This window comes from Rutidosis leptorrhynchoides, chromosome 4, assembly GCF_046630445.1.
Source record: "Rutidosis leptorrhynchoides isolate AG116_Rl617_1_P2 chromosome 4, CSIRO_AGI_Rlap_v1, whole genome shotgun sequence".
Lineage (NCBI taxonomy): Eukaryota > Viridiplantae > Streptophyta > Magnoliopsida > Asterales > Asteraceae > Rutidosis > Rutidosis leptorrhynchoides.
Window position 1 is genome coordinate 583,718,138 of NC_092336.1, and position 26,504 is coordinate 583,744,641.

A 26,504-nucleotide genomic window follows, 5' to 3' on the forward strand; every position below is an offset into this window, starting at 1 on the left:
TTCCAGATTCTCCATAATTGAATTTGTTGAATCGGAATCACTAGAGGATTCTGATTTAATGGTTCGTTCCTCAACAATCTCTGTTTGAATGATTGGTGGTTCCGGAGGAAAGTTTAGTAGTTCAGGATCTACGAATCGTCCCTGAATATTCTCCGGATTCTCAATTGTGAGGTCGGGTTCAAAAAATGGATTATCGGAAATTTGAACTGGAGTACTTGGTCGACTGGATGACGATTCTAAAGAAAAATCAACGGTGGTAATATTTGCTAAATGTCTTGATCTAGTTACAGGTGGTGAACGTACAAAAGGTGGTGAACGTCTTGCTCGGTGCATTCACTGAATATCCTATTAGTTTTTAAAAGGAAAGAAAAATTATAATAAGTTATCCAATCAATAGACTTTTCTGATTTTTCCCACGTTTCGAATAGCCAAAAGATGCAGCAGAGGGGCAGGATTCGTTTGGTCTCAATATAATTGAGGACTGTTTGGCTCCAATAACCCGGTCCACGTACAAATCCAACTATTACTACGAACCAGAAAATTTTGATGTCTATTAATTTAACCACTTAAAATAAATTTTCGTAATTTTAAGAAATTTAGATAAGAAGTAGAATAAAAATCTATGTCCTAAAACTAGAATAGCGAGAAATAATAAAGAAAAAGAGTTCGTCGAAAAAGGTCGAAAAAGAAAAATAGTTGAAAAATAAAAGGTGACGGAAAAATAAAAGAAACTTATAAAACTTAAAAACACTTGACTAACCTAACCTTATTACTACAGCTAACTTAAAATTATAATCGCAAATTGAGATTACTAATTGGAATGATAATTGATACATAGGTAAAAGTCGTCTAAAAATATTAAAGCTTACAAGAAAAACTATATCCCAAATGGAAATAACTTAAAAAGAAACTAAAACTTAAAAAGGCGTCGCAAAATTCTAAAGCACCTAAATCTTAGTCTAAAGAAAAAGCACTTAAGGAATTCTACGGCAAAGCCTAAAAATCTAGAAGTAAAAATAACTATGGCAAAAACTAAGTTTAAAACTAAATATGAGCGAAAAATACAAAAATTACGCTAAAACGATTAAAAAGGGACAAAATATAAAAATATACAAAAAGTTGTAAAAAGTTACAAATTTTTATAAAAATATTATTTTTATATTATTTATTTTATAAAACTATTACTTTTTATATATTAATAAAACTAAATAAACTTAATATTACAAATTAAATAAATAAAACTAAATTAATTAATATTAATTAACTAAACAAACCCTAATTAGGGTGTTAATAATAAAAATTAAAATATACTCCGTAATTAATGCGATATTAGGGTTCTGTGTGGCCCGTGTCAGACGGCTCCGCGAGTCGCGGTTGTCGAGGCAGCAAACTCCGCGAGTCGCGGGGTTCCAGAATTCAACTCAGGTACAGTTTTTTTTTTATTCGACGTTTTTTTTTTATGTTTTATGTTTTAAATAAAAACAAAATACTTAAATAAAACTTATATAAAAATAAAGAAACTTTATAAAACTTAAATATTTAACAAAATCTTAAAAATACTTATATTTTTGTTTTCTTTTTATATTTTCGAATATTTAAAACGTATTTTTATAAAAACGAATTTTAATAAAAGTAAACTAAATATATATATAAGTAATATTATTATTATAAAGGGGGGTTTTTACCGTTTAATGACCGGTTTGTCGATTTTAAAACTTTAGTCGCAGTTAAAACCAAATGTAAAATATTAAAAATAAATACAAGACTTAAATTAAAGCGTAAAGTAAATAACGATAATGAAATTGCGAATAATAAAAGTGCGATAAAATAAACTTGCGATAATTAAAAAGTACGATAATTAAAAGTGCAATTAAATACAATAACAATAAAGATGCGATAATTAGAAGTGCAATTAAATATAAAATAAAGGAAATTAAATATGAAATAAAAGAATTATTCTTATTTAAACTTCCGTAATCATGATGTTTGACGTGTTGATTTTAGTTTTATGCCCATGGGTTAATTGTCCTTTGTCCTGGATTATTTAATATGTCCGTCTGGTTTTTGTCCATAACAGTCCATCAGTCATAAATATAAAGTGCGAGTGTCCTCGTCAAATTATCCTTATACCCGAAGTTAAATATTCCAACTAATTGTGGACTTAAACTGTAACAAGATTTTAATACTTTGTTTAATAGTTACACCAGGATGTCGACTGAGTGTAACCCAAGGTTTTAATATTTTGTTATCAATTATACCAAGTGTCCTTGTACATAATTTCACCCCTGTTTTAATTATTCTAGTGGCTATTAATCCATTCCCGTGTTCGGTTAAATGAACGATTATTCGTACATATAAATACCCCGCCCATCGTGTCCGATTGAGTGTATATGGTAATTTATAGGGACGCCCAATTGTAAATCTTTATATTAACATTAACAAATTATCATTTAGTTAAACAAATATAAAGTCCATTAATAGCCCATAGTCTAATTTCCACAAGTGTCGTTCTTTTGTCCAAACCCCAATTATGGTACAAAGCCCAATTACCCAATTTTAGTAATTAGCCCAACATCATGATTACTTCGGATTAAATAAGCATAATAATAACTTAGCTACGAGACATTAAATTAAAAAGGTTGAACATAACTTACAATGATTAAAAATAGCGTAGCGTTACACGGACAGAATTTCGACTTACACCCTTACAACATTCGCTAACATACCCTTATTATTAGAATTATAATTAAAATTAAAATTAAAATATAAATTATAAAAATAAATATTACGATATAGATAGAGAGATGGATGGATATATGTTGGTTTTTGCGATCAGAATTCGTTTGCTTTTATAGGGAGTTTCAGAATTTGGGGCTCCGCGACTCGCGGCCCTTTTTGCCTTCAAACTCCGCGAGTCGCGGAGTTTGTAAATACAGCTCACAAACTTTGGAGTCTTTCTTCGGATTTTTATTATTTATATAATATATAAATAATTATAAGAATTATTTAAATATTATATTATATTTATGTGCATAGTTGACTTGTTATTTTTAGTCCGTTGCGTCGAGCATTGAGAGTTGACTCTGGTCCCGGTTCCGGATTTTCGAACGTCCTTGCGTACAATTTAATATCTTGTACTTTGCGTTTTGAATCTTGTACTCTTGTAATTTTGAGACGTTTCTTATCAATAATTGGAACCTCTTTGATTGTATTTTGTACTTTTGAGCTTTTTGGTCGTTTGCGTCTTCAATTCGTCGAATCTGTCTTTTGTCTTCACCTTTTATTATTTAAACGAATATCACTTTTAAATAGAACAATTGCAACTAAAAGCTTGTCTTTCTTGAGGAATAATGCTATGAAATATATGTTCGTTTTTAGCATTATCACTCACCTAATGTATTTTGTAATAAAAATACATAGAACGACATTGAACAAGTATAGGGTTGGCCTCGGATTCACGAATCTAAATCATTTGTATATTCATTAATACATATAATCGTATTCGAATAAAGTTTTATTTATAAATTGTTAATTATATCATTTTTATATTAAATATATATATATATATATATATATATATATATATATATATATATATATATATATATATATATGTCTCATATTTTCTTTTTGTGTATAAAAATATTAAGTTTGGTTATGTTATATGTATTACATATAGTTTCATATAGCTGATAGTTATTTTAATAATAATAATGATACTTAGTAATTATAAAATTAATGATAACCATAGTACTAATTATGATATTACTAATACTTATGACAATACTAATATTAGAAACAATAGTGATACTATATATATAGTGATAAAGGTGATACATTAATAAGGTTAATAGAATAAATAGTGATTTTTACATTATATTGTACTATATTAACAAAGATATCAATGATTCTAATAATCTTAATAATGCAATTAGTATCTTTATATTCATAGTCATAATAATCAAAATCTTTGTGTTTAATTTCTAAACTAATGGCTAAAGTTTCTATGGCATTAATTCGTAATCCTAATCATAATAATAATAATAGTAATACTTATATTACTAATAATCTGATAATATTATTAATAATGATAATAATAGTAATATTATGTGATAATACTAGTAAGGCTAATGATATTATTACTAGTAAATAATAACAATAATAATAATAATAATAATAATAACAATAAATATAATAATAATAATAATAATAATAATAATAATAATAATAATAATAATAATAATAATAATAATAATAATAATAATAATAAAAATCACAACCTTTGAAGAAAAGCTCAAAAGAATGTCACCGCCAGGACTCGAACCCGCGACCTCCCGTATAACCGTCTTCACATGAAACCAGTTGGGCTGATGCCCTTTTTTCGAAATATTACAGAAAAGATATTTATTTAACCCGTACGTTCCTATTTCATTTACCTTCTTTTTCATCTGCTATAAGTAATCGACCATATCCTTAAAAAAATTTTTACCAATCATACTTATGTTTGATTTTAGGACTAAACATAGATACCAAAAACGATTACTCAGTATTTAATTGAATTGAAAAAAAAATATAAAAGAAACAGCGGTCTGCTGTATCACGACATAAATAAAAAAATAAATATGGTTTTCGATTTTTAAAACGTTTTAAATACAAATTTCTACACGAATTAGTTTTCAAATCGTGTTTACAAACTTTAGGAATCATCAATTGTTCCCTAAACTCAAAAACGAATTCGGATTTCATGAAGAACACGAAGGTTGACTTTCTTAGAAACAAACTTTGACTCATAAATTCGGGCTCGTTCTAATGAATTGGGGATTGAGATTTTACAGGAAGATTTAGTGAATAAAGCCTAACAAAACTACATCAATACATTTTGAAATGGCATTCAAATTTGAGATGTGAATTGAATGCCACACGAACAGAGTTAAAACTGGCTCAGTGTTTTCTGTTTTAAAAACAATCGACTTTTCCTTATGAATTGGGTTGTGTCTGAGTAATTAAAGGAATTAGTAATACTAAAACTCAAACTGTAATGGTTTGTAGTGATTAATTGATTCGTCATATACAGTGTAATCAAGTACGGATTATTTATAAAAAAATTAAAAGGTGATTTTAACCCTTAACAGATTTTGGATCGGTTTAGTTGTAAAGGCATCAATTGATAGATAAATACAAGAATTGGAAATAGTTTGAAAGGGATTTTGAACTGATATGTTTCCTTATGAGCATATAGTCTTATTAATAAGTGTATCCATAATTATATATATAATTTATGTATATATTGAATTGTATTATATATATATACCTTATATTTATACATATATATACTGTATTTATATTTATCTATATGTCTGTATATATATATATATCTTCGTATGTATTTCTATATATCAGTTTATCTGAAAAATTTTATATATCAATATATATTTATTTTGTATTTTAAGGAAACATAAAATCATAAATGATACAAACATTAATATTTAACATAAATATTAATTTTAACAACACAACCAGTAATATTAATAATAAAGATAGTTTTAATATCGTAATAATAATAATAGTAAAAATAATGGATTTAACAATTTTTAAATGATAATTTAGTAATCAAATTAATAATAGTAATCTTTAATGAAGATGGTAATAATAATATTTATATATATCAATTTCATATTTATGTATTATCTATTGATATTAATAATATATCTATCATTGACATGAATAAAATATTTTTATTATTAGCGGTACTAATAATATTATTAGTTATAATAACATTATTATTATTATTTTTTATAATATTATTAACAATATATACTTATCTAATTTCATATATATATATATATATATATATATATATATATATATATATATATATATACACTTTTTATAATAATAGTAATGATACAAATATTAGTATTAATGTTAATGAAAATAATAATAATACTACTTTAACAACTATATTTTCAACTCGTAATTATATTTAATATATTAATATTATAACTTGTTAATCATCTTTACTAATTATATATTATTTAATAAGATATCTTGGATATTTACTATTTATCATATTTATTTATTACAATATATATATATATATATATATATATATATATAATGTTATTTATGTATAGAATATATATATATATATATATATATATATATATATATATATATATATATATATATATATATATATATATATATATATATATATATATATATATATATATATATTTTTATTTATTTATTTATTTATTTAATAACATCCTATTTATTTTATACATTACACTATCTATTTAATTCAAATGATTAAATGGTATTAATTCAACTTAATATATACACTTATAATTTTATTTACATATATATATCTATTTACTTATTTATTTACACACAATGGTTCGTGAATCGTATAGAACAGTCTAAGGTCAAATGATTACATGAACACAGTTCAAAGTTTTTGAGACTTCACATTACAGACTTTGCTTATCGTGTCGATTATAGATTAAGATTAAAGTTTAAATTTGGTCGGAAATTCTCGGGTCATCACATTTGCCACAAGTTGTGGATCGACTGCCACCTTTAGTGCCTTGATACCCATTTTTTCTGCAATACGTAACCCGGAGAGCAACACTTCATATTCTGCTTCATTGTTAGAAACAGAGAAAGCGAAACGTAAGGTGTATGGGTGTTCCTCGCCGTCGAGGCTTCTAAGTATCAGGCCGGCACAGGCCCCGTCTGAACTCGATGCTCTGTCAGTGTAATGTTCCCACGTGACGGTTTGAGGTGCCGTTTCGTTGGCAGCTGGTGGTGGCCTGAGTTAATGAATTCTACCATGAAATCGGCCATGATTTACCCTTTGATGGCGTTACGCGGCGCGTAGCTAATTTCATACTCTCCCAGTTCAATTGCCCACTTTGCCATCCGGCCGGAGATTTCTGGCTTGCTTAAAACCTACCATGAGAAGGTTAGAAATGCTCTTTAACGTATATGCTCGTTCTAAAGACATCGTACCTGTTTGATAGGCGTATCTGTTAGTACCAAAATGTGATGCGCTTGGAAGTATCGCCTCAACCTCCTTGCGGTATGAACTAGTGCATAGACGAGTTTCTCGACTGAATTATAATTGACCTCGCCATGCTGCAAAACCTTGCTGACAAAGTATACCGGCATTTGGGTTCTGTCGCGTTCCGCAATTAATACCGAGCTGATCACTTCAGCTCCCGCTGCTAAGTAAACGGTTAAAGTTTCTCTTGAAATTTTTGGAACGTCAGTAAACAAGTATGTAATGTCTGTCATTAGCTAAAACACACTTTACCCGGTACCGGAGCCGTTAACGTAGGTAGGGTTTTGATTAACGCTTTCATGTCTTGAAAGGCATTTTCTGCTTCCGGCATCCAGTTAAAACTTTTGCCTATGCACGCCTTTAACACCTGAAAAAATGGTAGGGAACGCTCCGCTGCTTTTGACAAGAACCTAGACAACGCTGCTAGCTTCCCGTTCAAGCTTTGTACCTCTTTTTTGTACGCGGCGATAACATCTCATCCACCGCCTGAATCTTCTTCGGATACGCTCTAATGCCTCGCGGCGTCACGACGTGACCAAGAAAGTTGCCTTCCTCGAAACCAAAACTGCATTTCTCCGGGTTGAGTTTCATATTGATTTTCCTCAAGGAGTCGAACGTTTCTTGGATATCTTTAAGGAGATACGGCTCTGTATGGATTTTGATCACTATTTCATCAACATACGCTTCGACGTTTCGTCCTATCTGGTTCTTGAAGGCGGCGTTGATCACTCGTTGATACGTTGCTCCGACGTTCTTTAGTCCAAAAGGCATCTTTGTATAACAGAAGATGCCGTGATCAGTGTGAAATGCCGTCTTGTCTTCGTCTCCTTCTGCCATTTGAATCTGATGGTACCCTTTGTATGCGTCAAGGAAGCACTTGAATCGGTGTCCGGCGAGCGATTCGACCTTCCAGTCAATTTCAGGTAGCGGATAGTTATCCTTTGGGGATGCCTTGTTGATGTCTTTGAAATCAACGCACATGCGCCACGTCCCGTTGGCTTTCTTGACTAGTACCGGGTTAGCCACCCAGGTTTGGTAGCGAACCTCTCTCAATATGTTGGCGTCAACAAGCTTTTCTACTTCCTTACGTAGGAACGCGCTTCGTTCAGGCGCCATTCCTCTTTTCTTCTGGCGTACGGGTGTTATGCTTGGATTAGCATTTAGATGATGTTCCGCTACCTTCCTTGGAACTCCTGTCATGTCTGACTCTTGCCAAGCGAAAACTTCAGCGTTATTAGACAGCAACTCGCATAGGGCACTCTTAGTTTCTTCCGAAAGGGTGTTGCCGATCCTAATAACCTTTTCAGGAAACGCGAGATTGATTACGACGCCCCCTCTTGTTTAGTAGGTGCCGGCTGTGAGACTGGTTGGCTGATATCAGCGCATACTTGAACACGGTCCGAAATCAAAGTTGCTACGCCTGCCCTTGTGGGGAACTTCAGCATACCGTGAACCGTAGAAGGTATGGCACCTAACTCTTGAAGCGTCGTCCGTCCCAGAATCACATTGTACTTAGATTGGCTACGAACCACTACGAATGTTAATTGCACGGTACGGGAACGATAGTCATATCCTAGCTTCACGTCGGTAGTGACATGGCCTAAGGGCCAAGTCGTTTCATCTGTGAAACCCGCAACGAGGTGCAATGGAGGTTTGACCTTATCCCGTACGTCCTGCGGTAACTGCAAAAAACAGTGTTCATAGATTACGTCTACAGCGCTACCCGTATCGACATAAATACATGATACCCGGCAGCGTCCGATTGTTGCAGTGATTGTTAATGGTAGGTCCATTGGTAAAACCTTCTAAAATGCCGGGAACGTGATAGGTGCGCATTCCCAATCTTCTAGCGCTTCGGCTTTCCTTATGTGACCCGAATGCCACATCTGAATCATGTGAATGTGCTTTTCAGGCGCTTTATCTTTTCCTTTCTGCCACGCGAACCTCCTGGTTACGGATCCTCCTTTATTCGAGGGTTTTAAGTGATTAAACTCACCTAACTTAAGCCTTTCGATAATGATCTTTTTTAGTTCACGGCAATCGTCGACGTCATGCCCCTTATCTTCGTGAAAGATGCAATACTGCGTTTCGTCTACCGCGAAGCTCGGTTTCATAGGCTTGGGTGGTGGGAAACTCTGCTTGTCTCTTCCGTTGTCAAAATTTCTTTTGTCGTTTTAGATAGCGACCTTATTAAACTTTCCTCCTCAGGTGATAGCCTCTTAGACCCATAACGTTCGTATGGGCGGTAGTTGTGGCGGTTTCCAGACTTATGATTGGAACGTCCGTAACCGCCACCGCTATTTCCGCCGTTACCCTTATGACTGCTACTTGCGTGACCCTTACCGTTACCTTTGTCATCTTTGTCATTGCGGTTTGTTGTCTTGTGTTCACTGACGGCATCGTCAGCGAACTCCTCTGATCGTACGTAGTCTCTCACCATTCTCACCGCTTCAACGTACGTTTTTGGAAACTTTCGCCGCATTGCTTTCACTAGAGACAAATGCCTAACCTGACAAATTCCCATGATGTACGCAGAAATTTGCTGCGACTCCGGCAAGTCTGGGATTTTCTGACATTCCGTCGTGAAGCGGGAAGTAAAACTCATTAAAGACTCGCGTGACCTCATTTTGATACTGTGCGCGTCCAAATGGGTCAGTTCTGTACGTTTAAAATTCTGGAAGCGTTGAACGAACTTAGTTCTAAGGTCCGTGAAGCTAGTAATACTCAACGCAGGCAACTTGGCAAACCACTCACGCGCGGCAGACTGAAGCTGTCCCGGGAACATGTGGCACGCTGTAGGGTTATCCCAATGTTGCGTCTTGACGGCGTGCTCAAACTGCTGCAGGAAGTCTTCCGGATCCGAGCTACCGTCATACATCCCTAGCGTAAGGGGGTAGTAAGGACGGCAGGCAGCGGATGGGTAGCTATTTCTCTGGTAAACTTTTTTGACGTTGCGGAAATTTCGAAGGAACGCTTGACGTTGTCCCCCATCATAGCATACCAGTTATTTAACATGTTGTCCGCCACGCCAGACTGCTCAACCTGGGCACTCATAGATTCCGGTGCGGCAAGGATCAAATTATCAATTACGTCCTTGCGTGCCTCCTCCCTAGTTTTGACGGAACTCTTACCGGTCTCCGACACTGAACGTGTTGAGATACGGGGTTGTGCCTTGGACATACTGGTAGGCCTTTCGGCACCTTTGGGCATGAGTGAGGGTAAAACGAATCCTCCCTTCGCCAAGAAGCGTATAGCTTCTTCGCCGTTGATGGGTTTTAGCTGATGTACGTTTTCCTCTTGGGTTTTCGTCTCTTCAGAGTCACGTTGATCAGCTTCCTTCTCGTCGTCATCGAACTGCAAACGGGTGCCCTTGATGGAATCATTTGGAGTTTCGTAAGTGCTATCGTCATTAGGTTTGAAAGGGTCATATGGTTCTTTGCCATTGTTAGTAGTGGATTGTGGGTTGGAACCTTCTGTCATCTTGCTATGAAAGCGTTGTTAATCGGGTCCCACGGATGGCGCCAAATGATCAAACCAAAATTGTTCGGTCTGAGTGCAAGTGAATTAAAAAGAGAATTTAACCTTTGGAATGGGTTCCTTCGGTTAAATGGGAGATAGATGTGGTAGTGTTGTTTGACTTTTTCCGAGCCTCCAAGGTAAGCTACAGAAGAAGGTTAGTGTGTATGAAATGATCGGTTGATTGATTGGCCATCAAATAAGTCCAAAAGATGCTATTTATAGATTGATAAATGACGGTTATGCATGATAGCCATTATAATAGCACCCATGATCTGTAACTGCCACTAGAACCTCCTAATCATGCCTACAACTTATTCCACGTTCTCCACGTTCCTGAAATGTAGGGATGTGATCCTGCTCAGCAATACCGGGTCAACCTTGTAAATACGTGACTCTACCAATCGCGTGACGGCGACTTGAGTACACGAGTTGTCCGTTTGACTGGACATCGCGTGTGTTCCACGTGACACAGCTTTAGGTTCCCAGTAAGCTCGTGTGATGAACGTCATGCGTTGCACGTGACCAGACACGTGACGTGACGTACTTCATTATTATGATACACTCGTGGGTCAAATTCAACCACAATTAGCCAGAAAAAGGTTATTCCTTGCCAAAAACACAATACTACTTTGTAAGCTTTAGCTTCTCTGCCCATTCCCAGCTTGTGGTTATCATTTAAAACCTTATAGAGTAGTAATAAATACTAACAAAGATTCTATCTTCTCGTAGGTTTGACAGTGTTTAGTGTTTACACTAAACACTAGTTTAGTGTTTACACTAAACACTAATAGATTAAAGCTCTTTTTTTTACAAACATCATTACATATAGTTATGTACATGTAAATTCCTCAATTTATGTCAACTAGTTCACATAGTTAAATGAAAACTTTGATTTTTTTTTTTTTTTTTTTTTTTTTTAAATAAAAAAAAAAAAGTATACACATTTTATTTTATATATACTAGATTAGATTTATATATTTTTACTCTCCCCTATCTTGAATATCTACTGAATTCCCACGTGGGTACTATGCATATCTTACTGCCAAGTTGTTGCAGTTGATTCTTTGTTTCAAAAACCTCATATTAAAAGTTCCAATTGATGTTCTTATAAATCTTGATTCTTTGCCCAAGGTTAAAGCTTTCGGCTTCATTTCATACTCAGGTGCTTTAATACTCCTCCCTTAAGGACAATATATGACATACGCAGTTTAATTGACTCAAATTCCAAAAGGGGTCTTTCCAAGATTGGAAATTTATGTACCAATAATGAGAATAAGAGTAATTTTATTGGTTTTTAGCATGTTGGTGATGGTAGTAGTGCCCATATCAGTCAAGGGTATAAATGGAAATATAACAGTTCCATCAAGAAGGCCTAGTGTTGTCAATGTTGGAGCTTTGTTCACTGTGAATTCAGTTATTGGCAGGTCTGTAAAGCCTGCTATTGTAGCTGCCATTGATGATGTAAATACCGATCCAAATGTTCTTAAAGGAACTAAATTGAACCTTGTTTTGCATGATACTAATTGCAGTGGATTTCTTGGCACTATTGAAGGTACCCTCAGTTTCTGAACTTAATTAATGCTTCTAGAGTTTAAAAAAAAAAAAAATGATACTTTTAATAAATAAAGTGACTCGTTGTTGTCCTGATATATGATTACATACTGTTGTTGATATCAAAATGTGTTTATAACAATATAGAATAGGGAATAATAATGAGAAAAATCATTGTATTAATATGGATACACATGTAATCCAACCACAACTGAATAGTAGATATATAAATATATATGTATTTCTGAACACCTTTTACTCAAACATTAACAGTCAAGCTTATGTCTACAATATAGAATAGAGGTGATAATCTCAATCCTTTTACAGATAATGAGTCTTATTTTCTTATTTTTTTAATTTTTTTATTTTGTACAGATAATGAGTCTGTTTGGGTTATACTGTATCTCAAACTGGTCAAATGGGCAAACTGTATTGTTTAGCTAGAATGTTAATGGGTCAAAAGTTGTCCAAGTGTATTCAAAATGTACAAACCTTATTAATTATTTATAAGTTTAGAACGCCAATTTTAGTTATATAGTTGCTATAGTCATACTTAACACATTTGTTACTTAAAAAATGTTTGCTGGTCAACCTGACTCGACCCGTTTGACCTGCATAAGAAGATTACTCGTTTTGATCATGATCTATTTTGGACCCATGTAGCTTTGCAGTTGATGGAGAATGATGTGGTAGCTGCAATCGGGCCACAATCGTCCGGTATAGCCCACATAATATCCCACGTTGTAAACGAACTTCACATTCCACTTCTTTCATTTGGTGCAACCGACCCGACCCTTTCATCTCTTCAGTACCCATTTTTCATCCGGACCACACAGAACGACTACCACCAAATGTTAGCCGTAACCGAGTTAGTCGAATATTTCGAATGGAAAGAAGTCGTTGCCATATTTGTAGACGACGATTATGGTCGAAATGGAATTTCAGCCTTAGGCGACGCCCTTTCTAAAAAACGAGCGAAAATATCTTACAAAGCGTCGTTTACACCCGGGGCATCAAAAACCAACATTACAGAGTTACTAACGAAAGTCAACTTAATGGAGACTCGAGTTTTTGTTGTTCACGTAAATCCCGATACGGGCCTCGAGATTTTCAACGTTGCGAAAAAGCTCGGGATGATGAATAGTGGCTATGTTTGGATTACAACCGATTGGCTTTCAGCCGTTTTGGATTCGACCGAATTGTATGATCCCGATACAATGGATGTTATACAAGGCGTTTTAACGTTGCGTCAGCATACATCGAGTTCAGATACTAAGAAAACGTTTACGAATAAATGGAAGAGTATTAAAGACAAAGAGACATCTGGTTATAACTCGTACGCTCTTTATGCTTATGATTCGGTTTGGTTACTAGCACATGCACTTGACAACTTTTTAAAATCGGGAGAAGCGATCACGTTTTCGTACGATTCTAAACTTCGAAATACTAACAGAAGCGAGCTTCGTTTATCTGCTCTTAAAATTTTTAACGAAGGAGAAAAGCTTCTTGAAACAGTCTTAGCAACAAACTTCACAGGTTTGACCGGTGAAGTGAAGTTTGACCAAGACAAGAACTTGGTTCATCCATCTTATGATGTGGTCAACATTGGTGGGACCGGGTTACGGACCATTGGTTATTGGTCAAACCATTCAGGTCTTTCAGTTGCTACACCTGAATCGTTGTATGAAAAGACTGAAAACACTTCAGCAGCCGATCAACGTCTTTATAGTGTAATATGGCCTGGGGAAACGAGTAAAAAGCCTCGAGGATGGGTTTTTCCGAATAACGGGATGCCGTTAAGAGTTGCTGTGCCGTATCGGTATAGTTATAAAGAAGTTGTTACGAAAGATAAGTCTCCCGAAGGCGTACGAGGTTATTGCATCGACGTTTTCGAAGCTGCAGTTAGTTTACTTCCATACCCGGTCCCACGAAAGTACATATTATATGGAGATGGTAAAAGAAACCCAAGCTACACCAATCTTGTTAATGCTGTTGCTGATAATGTAAGTTTGACTTTTCAAAGTCAAAGTATTTAAATTTAAATTCACAAATTTTGATTTCTGGGAGTTGTTTTTATACTTTTATTACTGTATATTGATATTTAAAGCAGGATCTGAGATTCAGAAGATATATATGTTATACTTGTGATATGAAGTTAGGAATAGGAATCTATTAAAGTTCAAAAGCATGATGTTGACATTAAAAGTCAAACCTTTCATCTGTTTTCAGCAATATGATGCAGCAGTGGGAGATGTTACAATCACTACAAACCGAACAAGGATAGTTGACTTTACGCAGCCATACATGGAATCCGGACTTGTTATAGTTGTTGCAGTCAAAGAAGCCAAACCCAAACCATGGGCGTTTCTCAAGCCGTTCACAATTGAGATGTGGCTAGTAACCGGTGGATTCTTTATTTTCGTTGGATCTGTTGTTTGGATTCTCGAGCATCGGTTAAATCATGAGTTTCGTGGTCCACCAAGTCAACAACTCATCACAATCTTCTGGTATAGTGTCTCTTCTGGTTGCAACTTTTTTTTTAAACAGCAGTTCGGGATCACCCAGGAAACCACTCACGCTTCATCTCCTGCAGTTGAATAACCCGCCCCCAACTTCTGCCAAGGAGGAAACTCGGCCCAATCCGAGGGCATAGGCGGTAAAACCCCCTCCCCACTGCCCCTACAACGCGATGTGCGGAAGGCACTCTTGGGTGGTATTCAAGGGTTAAGGGGCAACCTTGTGTGCAATGCTGCACCCCATGGGAGTCGAACTCCTGACCTCTCCACTACCACACACCCTTTTTGTCCACGACAGGACTCGAACTCACAACCTCAAGGTTGATGAGTTTATTTGATATCGCTAGGCCAGATGCCCTTTGGTTCTTCTAGTTGCAACTACTTATTACATAATCACTTTTAAAACGCATACATCTGATATGGACTACTTTTCTTGAAATTTCAGGTTTAGCTTCTCAACGATGTTTTTCTCACACCGTAAGTATAAAAAAACTAGTCAAATACCTGAAATTTTAAAAAAGATCAAAACTTTGAAGTGGGATACTTATTTATGCAGGTGAGAATACGGTGAGCACATTGGGACGATTAGTACTGATCTTGTGGTTGTTTGTAGTGCTGATTATTAACTCAAGTTACACAGCCAGCTTGACATCGATCTTGACCGTACAACAACTAACTTCACGGATTGAAGGGATAGATGGTTTGACCTCGAGTAATGATATGATTGGTGTTCAAGATGGAACTTTCGCTTATAATTATTTGGTTAGAGAGCTTAATATTGCGGAAGCTAGGATTAAACCGTTGAGAGGTGAGGAGGAGTATGCACGTGCGCTCCGTTTGGGTCCAAAAGGTGGTGGTGTAGCTGCCATTGTTGATGAGCTTCCTTATGTCGAACTTTTTATGCGTTACACCAAGTGTGAATTCAGGATCGTCGGTCAAGAGTTTACAAAAAGCGGCTGGGGATTCGTAAGTTAGTTATTTAACAAGGCTAACGAGTAATGAGCATTTTAAAAGTAGAGGTGACGAAATGGGCGGGTTGGCTATGATTGAAACAGGGAAGGGTGGTAATGAGCTATATCTAGTGCTAGTTTGGGTCAGGTTCAGCCACAACAGTTTATGACAGTATCTTTAAAACTTGGAAGTTTTTTTAAAAAAAATACTGAGCCTGTTAATCTGTTGTGTTGACTTCAAAAGTCAGAACCACATTTTAAACATGAGATGTAGTTTGACTTCTGAGGTCAAAGTTAGCACATATCAAAAGTAAATTTTGATTCAGATCGTATTAAAAACTTGGATTTTTCTAACGACAACCCTTAGGGCTGTCGTTAAGGTGCATAAAAGGCTTGTACATAGCAGTTACGTTTGACTTTAAAGTGGTGGTTATTGAATTGTACAAGCTTTTTAAGAACCTTAACGACAACACTAAGGGCAATCGTTAGAAAATTCAGAAAAAAATTTGATGTTTGTTCTTCTCGTTTCGTACTTCTTTTTAATGTTCAAACCAGGTACAATATTTTCTTATATATCCCAAGAATTTAAATCAGCTCGAAAGTTGAAAGTCTTTCAGTTTGACTGTAAACTTAAACTTGCATTGCAGGCATTTCAGAGAGACTCGCCTCTAGCGGTTGACCTATCAACTGCCATCCTTCAACTGTCAGAAAACGGAGACCTGCAACGACTTCACGACAAATGGCTTTCAGCCGCCTCATGCTCATCATCTCAAACAAACGACGTTCAAGAAAACAGCCTGTCACTCAACAATTTCTGGGGTCTATTCCTTATTTGCGGTATCGCGTGCTTAATTTCTCTTAGCATTTTCTTCTGTAGGATGTTGTGTCAGTACCTTCGGTTTAATCCTGGAGAAGAAGAACATCATGAGATCGTTGAGCCGGATTCAGCAACACGCAGCAACAGACGACCCCTTAGATCCATTAGTTTTAAGGATTTGATTGATTTTTACGATAAGAAAGAGGCGGAGATTAAGGAAATGCTTAAGCGAAACAGGAGTCCTGTTACTAGGGACTCAGATGAACATAATGGCTCACCTTCCTAAAATAGAAAGTTATGTTGTTGCTATTTAACATCCTTTTATTATATAGTTAAAAGATCTTACAGAAGAATTACTTAACAGGATTACAATATATAGAGTTGTATGAACTTGTTAGTTTATAGTAAATATTTTCATTACTCTTATTTATTCATTTATTTTTCTGATTATGATTACTTTAGTTAGCTATTATCAAAATAAATGAACAATCATATAGATAATGAACAAAAATTACATATTCTTGTAAAATGGATTTTATCAAAAGAAAGAAAAATCAATCTACCATAGTTGTCTTTGTTTCTTGATAGATGAAGGATTGAATTTGTATTGATCTTTATTCAACTTTTCAATATTCTCCATATCATTAAAGAAACATCTTTTTGAGAAGCTACTTGATCTTGACTTTTGTTGATCTGATAAATTTACCAAACTGCCCAAATCTTGTAACCATAAAGTACTCAAATCTGCAATGTTGTCGGTATCATGTGCCATAAATGGCAATGTACATGTACCACTGTCATATCCCTGTCATTACATAACTTATTCCCTTTAGTATATTTTATCTTAGATTTTATTGTTAGAGATCACTTTTTAAATTATAAAGAATTTTGATTTGATAGGACAAACTATAATTTGCAAAAGAGTTGCACATAACGATTATGTATTGACTTAAAGTAACAAATTGTACATCATTTTTTATTCATGTTAACGACAAGCTTTAAAGCTGCCGTAAACTTAAATTTCGTCTTAAATTACATGTGATCATATCAATTTTAAGATAAGGTATCAGTACAAACCTCGTAGAATTCGTTATACGGATGTGACACAGAAGGATCTAGAAGTTCTTCGACATTCCATTCGGGTAATGTCTCCATTAAGTAGTCCGATATGCTACTTGGCTCCATCGAAACGTTTATTTGTTGGTTAAATTGGTCACAATGATTGTTCACTGAAGATGAGTGCTTAGGTGCTTTAGCCTTTTGTTTTCCAGGAGCAAATGAGCTTTTTATACTCTCAGCTTCACTAGATCCAATTGAATTCGAAGAGCATAGAGCTTGATCCGATGAACTATCATAACAGGACGACGAAGCTGAAAGCTTAACGCCTGCTAGAAGAAAGCGATTGTGATATTTTGTGTGTTCGTTGGAAACGTGTATTGAGATGTCACATTGTCTACAAAGAATCGCTCTGTCTTCTTTGCAAAACAGAAATGCTCTTTTTTCCTGTTCATAACAATACAATCATGTCAGATTTTATCATTAAATTCGAGTACTATAACAAAAGCCCTAAATAAAAAACAAGTTTGGTGACAAATTTGATGATTTTTTTACTCAAGGCCAAAAAAGTAATATATTAACAAACCCCCCTACTAAGCAACTAGGAAGGGCATAAATAAAAACGAAATTTATTTATTTGATGATTATATAACCTCTCAATTTCTAGTATTCACACTCTTCAAGAATGCACAATTGATACAGTTTTTTTTTAAATGTTTAATGTCAAGTTTAGCCTTCAACGTGTATGTGTGTTCGGATTTTCGTTTAAAATGTGATTTTTTATTACGGCCTTTTCAAATCGTAAATTAATTTATTCAGTGTATGGTATATGTCAAGTTACAAATAAAGAATAATTAAAGTACGCAAGAATGAAAAATTAGTTCATCCCTTGTTACACTAAAACGTGATAATCACTCTTAATTTCCACCTAATTAAAGTGAAAATTCAATAATCGTTAATTCGTTATCTACGTATATAAAAATGGACTAGTATTTATACGATAAACAGTGAACGATATAATTTTATTATACAAATCAAGTAATTGAATGTGATTATGTTACCTGGCAAATATCGCAAAAAGGCGGTTGATCGGAGGAATTGTTAAGGGAGAAACGATGGTGTTTGCTGGCGAGTTTGTTGGCATGGTGGACACGACGATCACAACCATGACAAAGGGAGGCTTCGTCGGCGGTGCAATAGACGGAAGCCTCCATTTTCTCGCACATATCGCATTGGATCTTCATCTCGTATAGTTGTGAAATTAGGTTAATTTGAAAGTGTGTGAAATGAAGGTGAAGTTGATCTGTGTTATGGGTGAGGAGGATATATACGATCCTGAATTCTTGATCTTGCCTTAAGAGTGGGAACCTAGTATTTATTTAAATTATAATAATGGGACATTTACGGAATAGGTCCTTTAACGTTGATAAAAGCGCATAAAAGCTCTTTCAGTCATGATTATATACATTAATGGGTCCTTTTTGTTTATGCATGTTTGTATTTTTGTCAAGTTAGTATTTGTCACAATTCATTACTTCTTTCAGTAATTGCGTTTTCTAGGTTTCATCATCTCCCTAGCATTAGCAATATCCATATCATATACTCTGTATTTGAAGCTTAGATCCACCCATGCCGCCAATCGAGACTTTGTAATATTATGCTAGACGTCGGGGCTAAATTTGACGCTAGTTTAGTTTTTGTTAAACGTACACAAATTAACTACCCCTAAGAGTAGTGTTGTAAATCTCGTTATTTCTCTCCGGGATCTCGTTTTTGAAAGGAATGCAAGATGAGATGTCCATCTCCCAAGATTTCTTGGTCATCGGGGTCAAACTTGGTCAAAGCCACGATTTCTCGAATTTTCTCGTTAATTGCTCGGATTTTCTTGTAAAATCCTGGATTTTCTCGCTCATTCTCGGATTTTGTTGTATACTCTCGTAAAATGTATATAAATATACATATATTTAATTATTTTTATATATTTATATTAAAAAGTCTAAAAACTCAACATAAATTAACGTCCGAGATCTCCCCAAAATATTCCCGAGACGCCAAAATTTACACAAAAATGACCAAACGAGATCTCTCCGAGATCCGAGTTATCCAACCTTGCCTAAGAGTTATAAACCAATAATGTTACGTTGACATTGTTTACTGCTTATTTATTTTATGTGAAATTTTTATTGTTTAGTATTGTGAATGTATAAATAAAATAAAAAATTTAATGTTTAGAGTTAACACAATAACATTATCTGATTTTTGTCTATTTATTATACTTTTATTTTTTAATTCCGTACCATTTCTAATAGTGCGATGTGTTGGTTCTAAAACAAAATTATTACCATCAAACTCGATGTAAATACGTATTTTTCAATCCGAAAATGTGCAAGCTCGACCATACGATCCATCCTCCTTAGAACATTATAATTAAAGGCAAACATATATTCTATCTAATAAATGAGAGTTTATGGTGAAGTTATCATATGTTTCTATTTAATAAATGGGAGTTTGAAGGGAATATCTTCTCATAAATATATACTATTTGGTATGTGAAGGATGCAAACCAAAGTCTCACATCGGTCATGCCGTCATGGGACACTTAAGCTTATATTGCAGAACAACACATATGATATTATTCACTAGCTTAAACACAACACAATTGATATTATTCACTGGCTTAAACGCTAACATCAGAATCAACACAATTGATATAAACTATTGTAACATGTATGCTCAACCAAATTCTCTTATAATTGCAAAACGTGAATGATATTTAAACTAGGGGTATATTGTATATTTTCCAAAACTTGAAGGGTGCTACTGTACCAACTTGTAATCGATACAAGGAAAGGGAGAGGATGATCGGCTTTCTGTCAGAACTTTATGGGCGATCAAAGTTGCTCCAAAAAGTCAACATATTGAAACCACCATTGGTCAGACTACTGATTATTAGTATCACACATGTATAGTCACTTATGTAAATATATCACCTATAATAACAATAAAATCACACTAAACACCTGGTAGTTACAAAAGTCTATAGCTAATTAACAAATTTGGAGAACTAAAGCCTATTTAGACGGAATTTTGTGTTGAAATTTAATCAAAAGCCTTGTGTACTTTAATTGTGTTCAAATGTCTTATTCATACGTTGCTTGACCGATCTAATTTACGTTACCAAATATCGTTCCGAACGCTATTTCTTGCAAGTATCTTGATTACCTACACAAAATCACTTGATTTCTTTGTAGTTGAGGATGAGATTCGAATCTTAGAACGTGTTAAAGACAAAATACAATTAAGTAAAAGAACAAAGTAGTGTTGAATATTTAATAAGTACTTTTTGGAACCTTTTCCTAAAAGGTGAAATGGATCAATCCTTGGTGATATTATTGTGCAAATGGGCACATTTGTTTAATGTTATTTAACAAATTATATATGAAAAGGAGTGTAGTTGATTGGACCTTCATTCACAAAGTTGACCATATGCATGTATGGGCAAGCAATAAAGTGCATAAAGTGACAAATATTACCTTTTATGGGTGAGATGCTGCAAAATAATACAATAAAAAAATTCAAAGGATTTCAATAAGACTTAACCGCGCCAATAGTCCTTAAAGTTTACCTTTTTTCTCATCCTGAACCTTAAAGTTTTTCTTTTCCATGCTTATCCTTAATGTTTTGATTTGGTTTCAAATTCGTCCCTAAAAGTACCATCTGTTAACTCAATACCGTTACTACTGGATCATAGGAGGGCAGTTTGGTCATTTTAGTTTAATAATAATAAACCTAATCCGCCGTGTATCTGGAAGTGTTACTTCATCATGAAGTTTTCAAGAAATCAAAGCAGCCAACCTGTTACTAAAAGATGGGGCACATACAAAGCATAACAACTACCAAGATAAAAAATAAAAATAAACTGTGTTAAATTACATAAATCAGTCAACAATCTTACACAAAATATTTTCACATGGGCCATCCCAAAAGGCAGCACACTACAAGGCTTCAAATATGACGACTATACGTTGATGATGTTAAATTAGTAGACTGAATATATATATATATATATATATATATATATATATATATATATATATATATATATATATATATATATATATATATATATATATATATATATATATATATATATATATATATATATATATATATATATAGGGTGATGATCCATGGAGAACTCATGGTAGTAGAGAACTCATGGAACTCGTGCAGATTCACATATTTTTTTTTTATTTTTTTTTTGCAGATTCAGTCAATATGCGTGCAGATTGACGATTTTTTCCAGTTTTATTTTTTTTTTACAGATCGACTTTTTTCAGTTTTTTTTATGCAGATTGAGTCAATCTGCGTTTTTTTTTTTTTTTGCAGATCGACTTTTTTCTGTGCAGATTTGACTCTTTTTTTTTTGTGCAGATTGACTTTTTTTGCAGTTTTTTTTTTTTTTTTGCAGATTCACTTTTTTTTTCTGTGCAGATTCGCTGTTTTTTTTTTTGCAGTTTTTTTTTCCAGATTGTATTTTTTTTTTATAGATTGATGCTCAATCTCCACATAGATTGAAGTTCAATCTATGAGTTCTATGGGTTCTCTACATACTCTAGTTCTCTAGGGATCCTTTCACTACATATATATATATATATATATATATATATATATATATATATATATATATATATAAATATATATATATATATAAGGCTTCAAATATGACGACTATACGTTGATGATGTTAAATTAGTAGACTGAATATATATATATATATATATATATATATATATATATATATATATATATATATATATATATATATATATATATATATAAGGCTTCAAATATGACGACTATACGTTGATGATGTTAAATTAGTAGACTGAATATATATATATATATATAAAGACATAGAAGGTAAGAAGTAATATAAAGACATACAAGAATCATTTAGACCACCAAATTTTAAAATTTTTCATACAAAACCTTTGTGAATACCTGTAAGGCTATAAGGCTATAAATCTATTTAAGCATGTGGAGCCTCAAGAGAGGTGAAACCAAGTTCAAACTTGAAAGAGATCCGTCATATTGGTTAGTGAGTCATGCAGCTGATGGATTAACGATTACAATACTTGAAAGCTTTTCTTCATGACCCAGATGAATGATAGTTAAAATAATATGAGAATAAAAACTAAAATAACCACGGAACGAAGTTTATATGAAAGATTTTGAAGATAATTGTTTTGTCTCACCGAAACAAAATTATGTTTTTCATAAACATTAAAGTTATTGTATTCAAGAATATGAATACAATAATTAGGAACTTAAGGATCCATCTAAAAAACCATGACAACAGTATGCTGTGTCCATATGTTATAAAAAAAACAGAAAAGCAAAAGACAATTATACCCCCATTTGGGCTGCACATGATATAAAACTAACGTAGATGACTAACAGATGTTAAGGTTGGGGACCAAAATGAAACCAAATCAAAACTTTAAGGGTTGGCATGAAATAAAAAAGGTTTAAGGTCTAGGATGAAAAAAATGGTATACTTTAAGGACCTTTGGCGTAATTAAGTCTTTCAATAACTTGAACTTGAAAAACTAAGAGTGTTAAACCATTCTCAATGGTTGTTCACTGGCGAGTTTATTTGTATACTAGTAGATTTACGTGATACTATTAGTTTGAAAATTTTTAGTAAAAAATAATACTCTTTAAATTATATATAGGACACCATTAAATTTTATCACAGGACCCCATATATTTTTCGGATTTATAGTTTTTCTTTTGAATTATTTAAGACACCACTAAATTTAACTATCCAAACACCATATTTTTTTCGAGTTTTAAGTTTTTTGAAAGTAAATTACCAATAAAACATCTTTCAAATATAATTAGTAGTGAAAAAAAGATAATGACCCCATTGCATTTTAATCCTGAAATCGCCACTGCGATTGTTGGTTGTTGTGTGCTAGTGATATTGGACAATGAGGACTTGGTTGGGAGTGCCTAGCCCTCCACTTGTCCTCGTTTGTTTTTTCCTCACTAAGTTTGTTTTTAAACATAACATATATATAACAACCTTCACATTTTCATACTTGAATTGACTAATGTGCCCCTAGGGTTGTTATCCATACTTAATATATGATTAAATTCGACGTTGATTAAATATTTATTTTTTGTCGACACGTTTTGTTAACTAAAGTTTATACTAATTATATAAAATAACTTTTGTTAATATTAATATTAATGTGTATTATATATAAAACTATATGTAACATAATTATTAATTAAATGATAAGTTATTTTAATCATTATTTATATATTTTGCTTATAAAAAAAAGAAATAAGATTTTTTTTTATAAATTAAATAATGAGCCCAAGAATTTTGACTAAATATTTTCAAAGACAAAACATATTAAAACATTTTTAATATGTTATCTTTTTTTGTCAAAATTGGCACCTTTATTTTATTTATATTTTTTATTTTCACCAACCATTTTTTTCCTATAAATACCCACTTCCATTTCATAAAAACTTGTATCAAATCTTTGAAAAAACTCTCTCACAAACTTGGGAAACTACTTGAGGTATTTTCTATATTTTTTTATCGAATTGCTTTTATTTTTTTTATATTCTTTATAAATTTGAAATTAATATATATAAATTATGTTTATATGTTATAATTAGTATTATAAGTATTATGATGTATAAAAATAATTTTGATAATTTATGGAATATTATTTATAATTAAATACGAATTATGTAGTATTTAAATGTAAAAACAATGTAAAATTCGTAATAAATATTTTTAACCAAAAATAAAATATATATAATTTTTTTTGAGTTTATAAAACTTATATAGATCTGAAAACAATTATAAAAATAATTACTTGGGTCGAATTGGTAATTATTATATAATTAAACTCTATTATTATGTAATTCGAAGGTAAATTAAGAATAAATATAAAATAATAAAAAAAAATTAAATATTTTTTCTAGAGGTTATTAGACTGATAGAAACTTATAAAAATTATAAAAATAATTTTTTGGATTTATTTAGTAATTATGTAGAATTTAAACTTATTTTGTGAATAAATTAAGGGTAAAAACAAAAATAAATACAAAATATAATAAAAATGTTTTCTTAAATTTTTTTTACTGATTTATATGATTAACTAAGACTATAAAAATTATGTATATAATTTTTAGATATTTAATTAAGTATTTAGACATTTTTGGATAATGTTTGATTAATAAAACACTATTATCTTTGAAGTAATTTAGGTATTTATTTAAAAGTAATTATATTTAATATATATAAGACATACTAAGGTATAACTAAATATTAAATAATACTTAGGTTATATTATCACATATATAATTATTAAGTACATTAATGATTCGTTGTGTGTATACACCTATAACGTGAAGGTTATAATTAAAAGATAACGTGCACTTTATACAAACCTCACCGCTACTTGTGGCCTAGGGTGATCGTTGTTACCATTATGGGATGCTTGTGGATCTCGAATGCCAAGACTTAGATTCTGGTCAAGAGATCCTGGGCCGCTCGGTAACAATAGATCATTCGAGTGACTTGCATGTTAGCAATGAAGTTTAGGCGAGATTGTACAACGTCTTTGTTGAGGATTATAACCCGAACATTCTTAAACTAGAAGCTTACTATAAGTGGAAGCTTTCTATAAATAGTAGGTTTCCAAAAATAGAAACTTTTGAGAAATAGGAACTTTTCTCAAAAACCGTCACTGTTAATATATTTGCTATATTAATAAACAAACTTTATGTCTGTTAGACATTAACTAATCAAAGATTATATCTCTAGGTTAAGATCTTCGATCACTTACTCCGTTCATTCTTCTTTGCGTGGAATAACTTACTTGCTACTAAGGTGAACTTCATAGCCCCACTTTTTACTGTTTCATAACTGTTTTACAACTTTTGGGGTGAGACACATGCTTACTTTATAACTGTTTTATGCTTAGACACAAGTAGTAATTTGTTAACTATGTTGTCATGCTTTGATTCATGCTAAATCCCTACCGTAATATCGTCAATTGCTACGTTTAAATGCAAACTTAATTATTGTGAGTAGGCCTATTGAGTGTAACGTCTCTAACCATTCGACCGTTGGCCTTTGGTTACATAATAATGATTCCACGACACTGACAGTACAAGGTGTCATAGGGTAAATTTTTTAGTAGCGATATTACAAACTGCAGCAACACTTTTAGATTGATATATCTATATTGATCAACTTTAAACTAAATCTTGTGGTCTAAAACTTTGGATATTATTTATAAACCTATGAATTTCACTCAACCTTTTTGGTTGACACTTTAAGCATGTTTTGTCTCAGGTGATGATTGAGCTAGCTGTTTGCAACTTTGTGATAATAGATTTGATGCTTGCATGGAGTCCACATCACATATTATATTTTAGTTCATAAACATTTATTTTATATTTTAATAATAATGTAAACATTTATTACTGCTTTCGTTGTTTTATTAACAAAGGTTTTATTTAAAAAGTCTCATATAGAGTCGTTCTCGTTTATACAACTGTGTTATGATACGATTGGTCACAATTACCCCTGGTCCATTTTGAGGGTGTGACAGATTGATATCAGAGCAGGCTGTTGTAGAGAACCAGGATTGCATTTTAAGTGTGCCTTATACAATTAGGTACCTTAGCAATGTAGGACTACAACTTTTCTTGACTATAGTGCCTTTAATTGTTGCCTTTAACTGTTAAATGCTACACTATACTTTAGAAACTTTACTTATCCCAGAATGCCGAGCCAATCTAAGAACTCCGCTCATTCTCCTAAGTACTATTCAATTCCGCCACCACATTTAAATGCGATACCGTTCTCGACATTCCTATGTCATCTATCATGGTTTTGTGTATTACATATGTATTACATGAAATATTATCCATGATTTTTGAAACTCCTATATTTGTTACTATTCATAATTAAACGTATATAACCTCCTTGT

At 32.9% G+C, this 26,504-nt stretch overlaps 3 protein-coding genes across 3 annotated transcripts; 1 reads left to right on the plus strand and 2 right to left on the minus strand.

Annotated features, from left to right (window-relative positions):
• Positions 1–4,977: 4,977 nt before the first annotated feature.
• Positions 4,978–7,299, minus strand: LOC139842851 (uncharacterized). The gene is made up of 4 exons (XM_071832950.1): positions 7,015–7,299; positions 6,857–6,954; positions 6,551–6,815; positions 4,978–4,995 (listed from the first exon to the last, which is right to left on the minus strand). Exons 1-4 carry the CDS (start codon positions 7,297–7,299, stop codon positions 4,978–4,980), a joined length of 666 nt encoding a protein of 221 aa, XP_071689051.1.
• A 4,376-nt stretch (positions 7,300–11,675) lies between these two features.
• Positions 11,676–16,794, plus strand: LOC139845520 (glutamate receptor 3.5-like). Its single transcript, XM_071835772.1, has 6 exons — positions 11,676–12,137; positions 12,800–14,139; positions 14,366–14,643; positions 15,098–15,129; positions 15,209–15,618; positions 16,250–16,794. Exons 1-6 carry the CDS (start codon positions 11,852–11,854, stop codon positions 16,703–16,705), a joined length of 2,802 nt encoding a protein of 933 aa, XP_071691873.1. The 5' UTR covers positions 11,676–11,851; the 3' UTR covers positions 16,706–16,794.
• A 184-nt stretch (positions 16,795–16,978) lies between these two features.
• Positions 16,979–18,719, minus strand: LOC139842852 (B-box zinc finger protein 20-like). Its single transcript, XM_071832953.1, has 3 exons — positions 18,537–18,719; positions 17,497–17,922; positions 16,979–17,224 (listed from the first exon to the last, which is right to left on the minus strand). The coding sequence occupies exons 1-3, from the start codon at positions 18,717–18,719 to the stop codon at positions 16,979–16,981; spliced, it is 855 nt and encodes a 284-aa protein (XP_071689054.1).
• Positions 18,720–26,504: the final 7,785 nt, after the last annotated feature.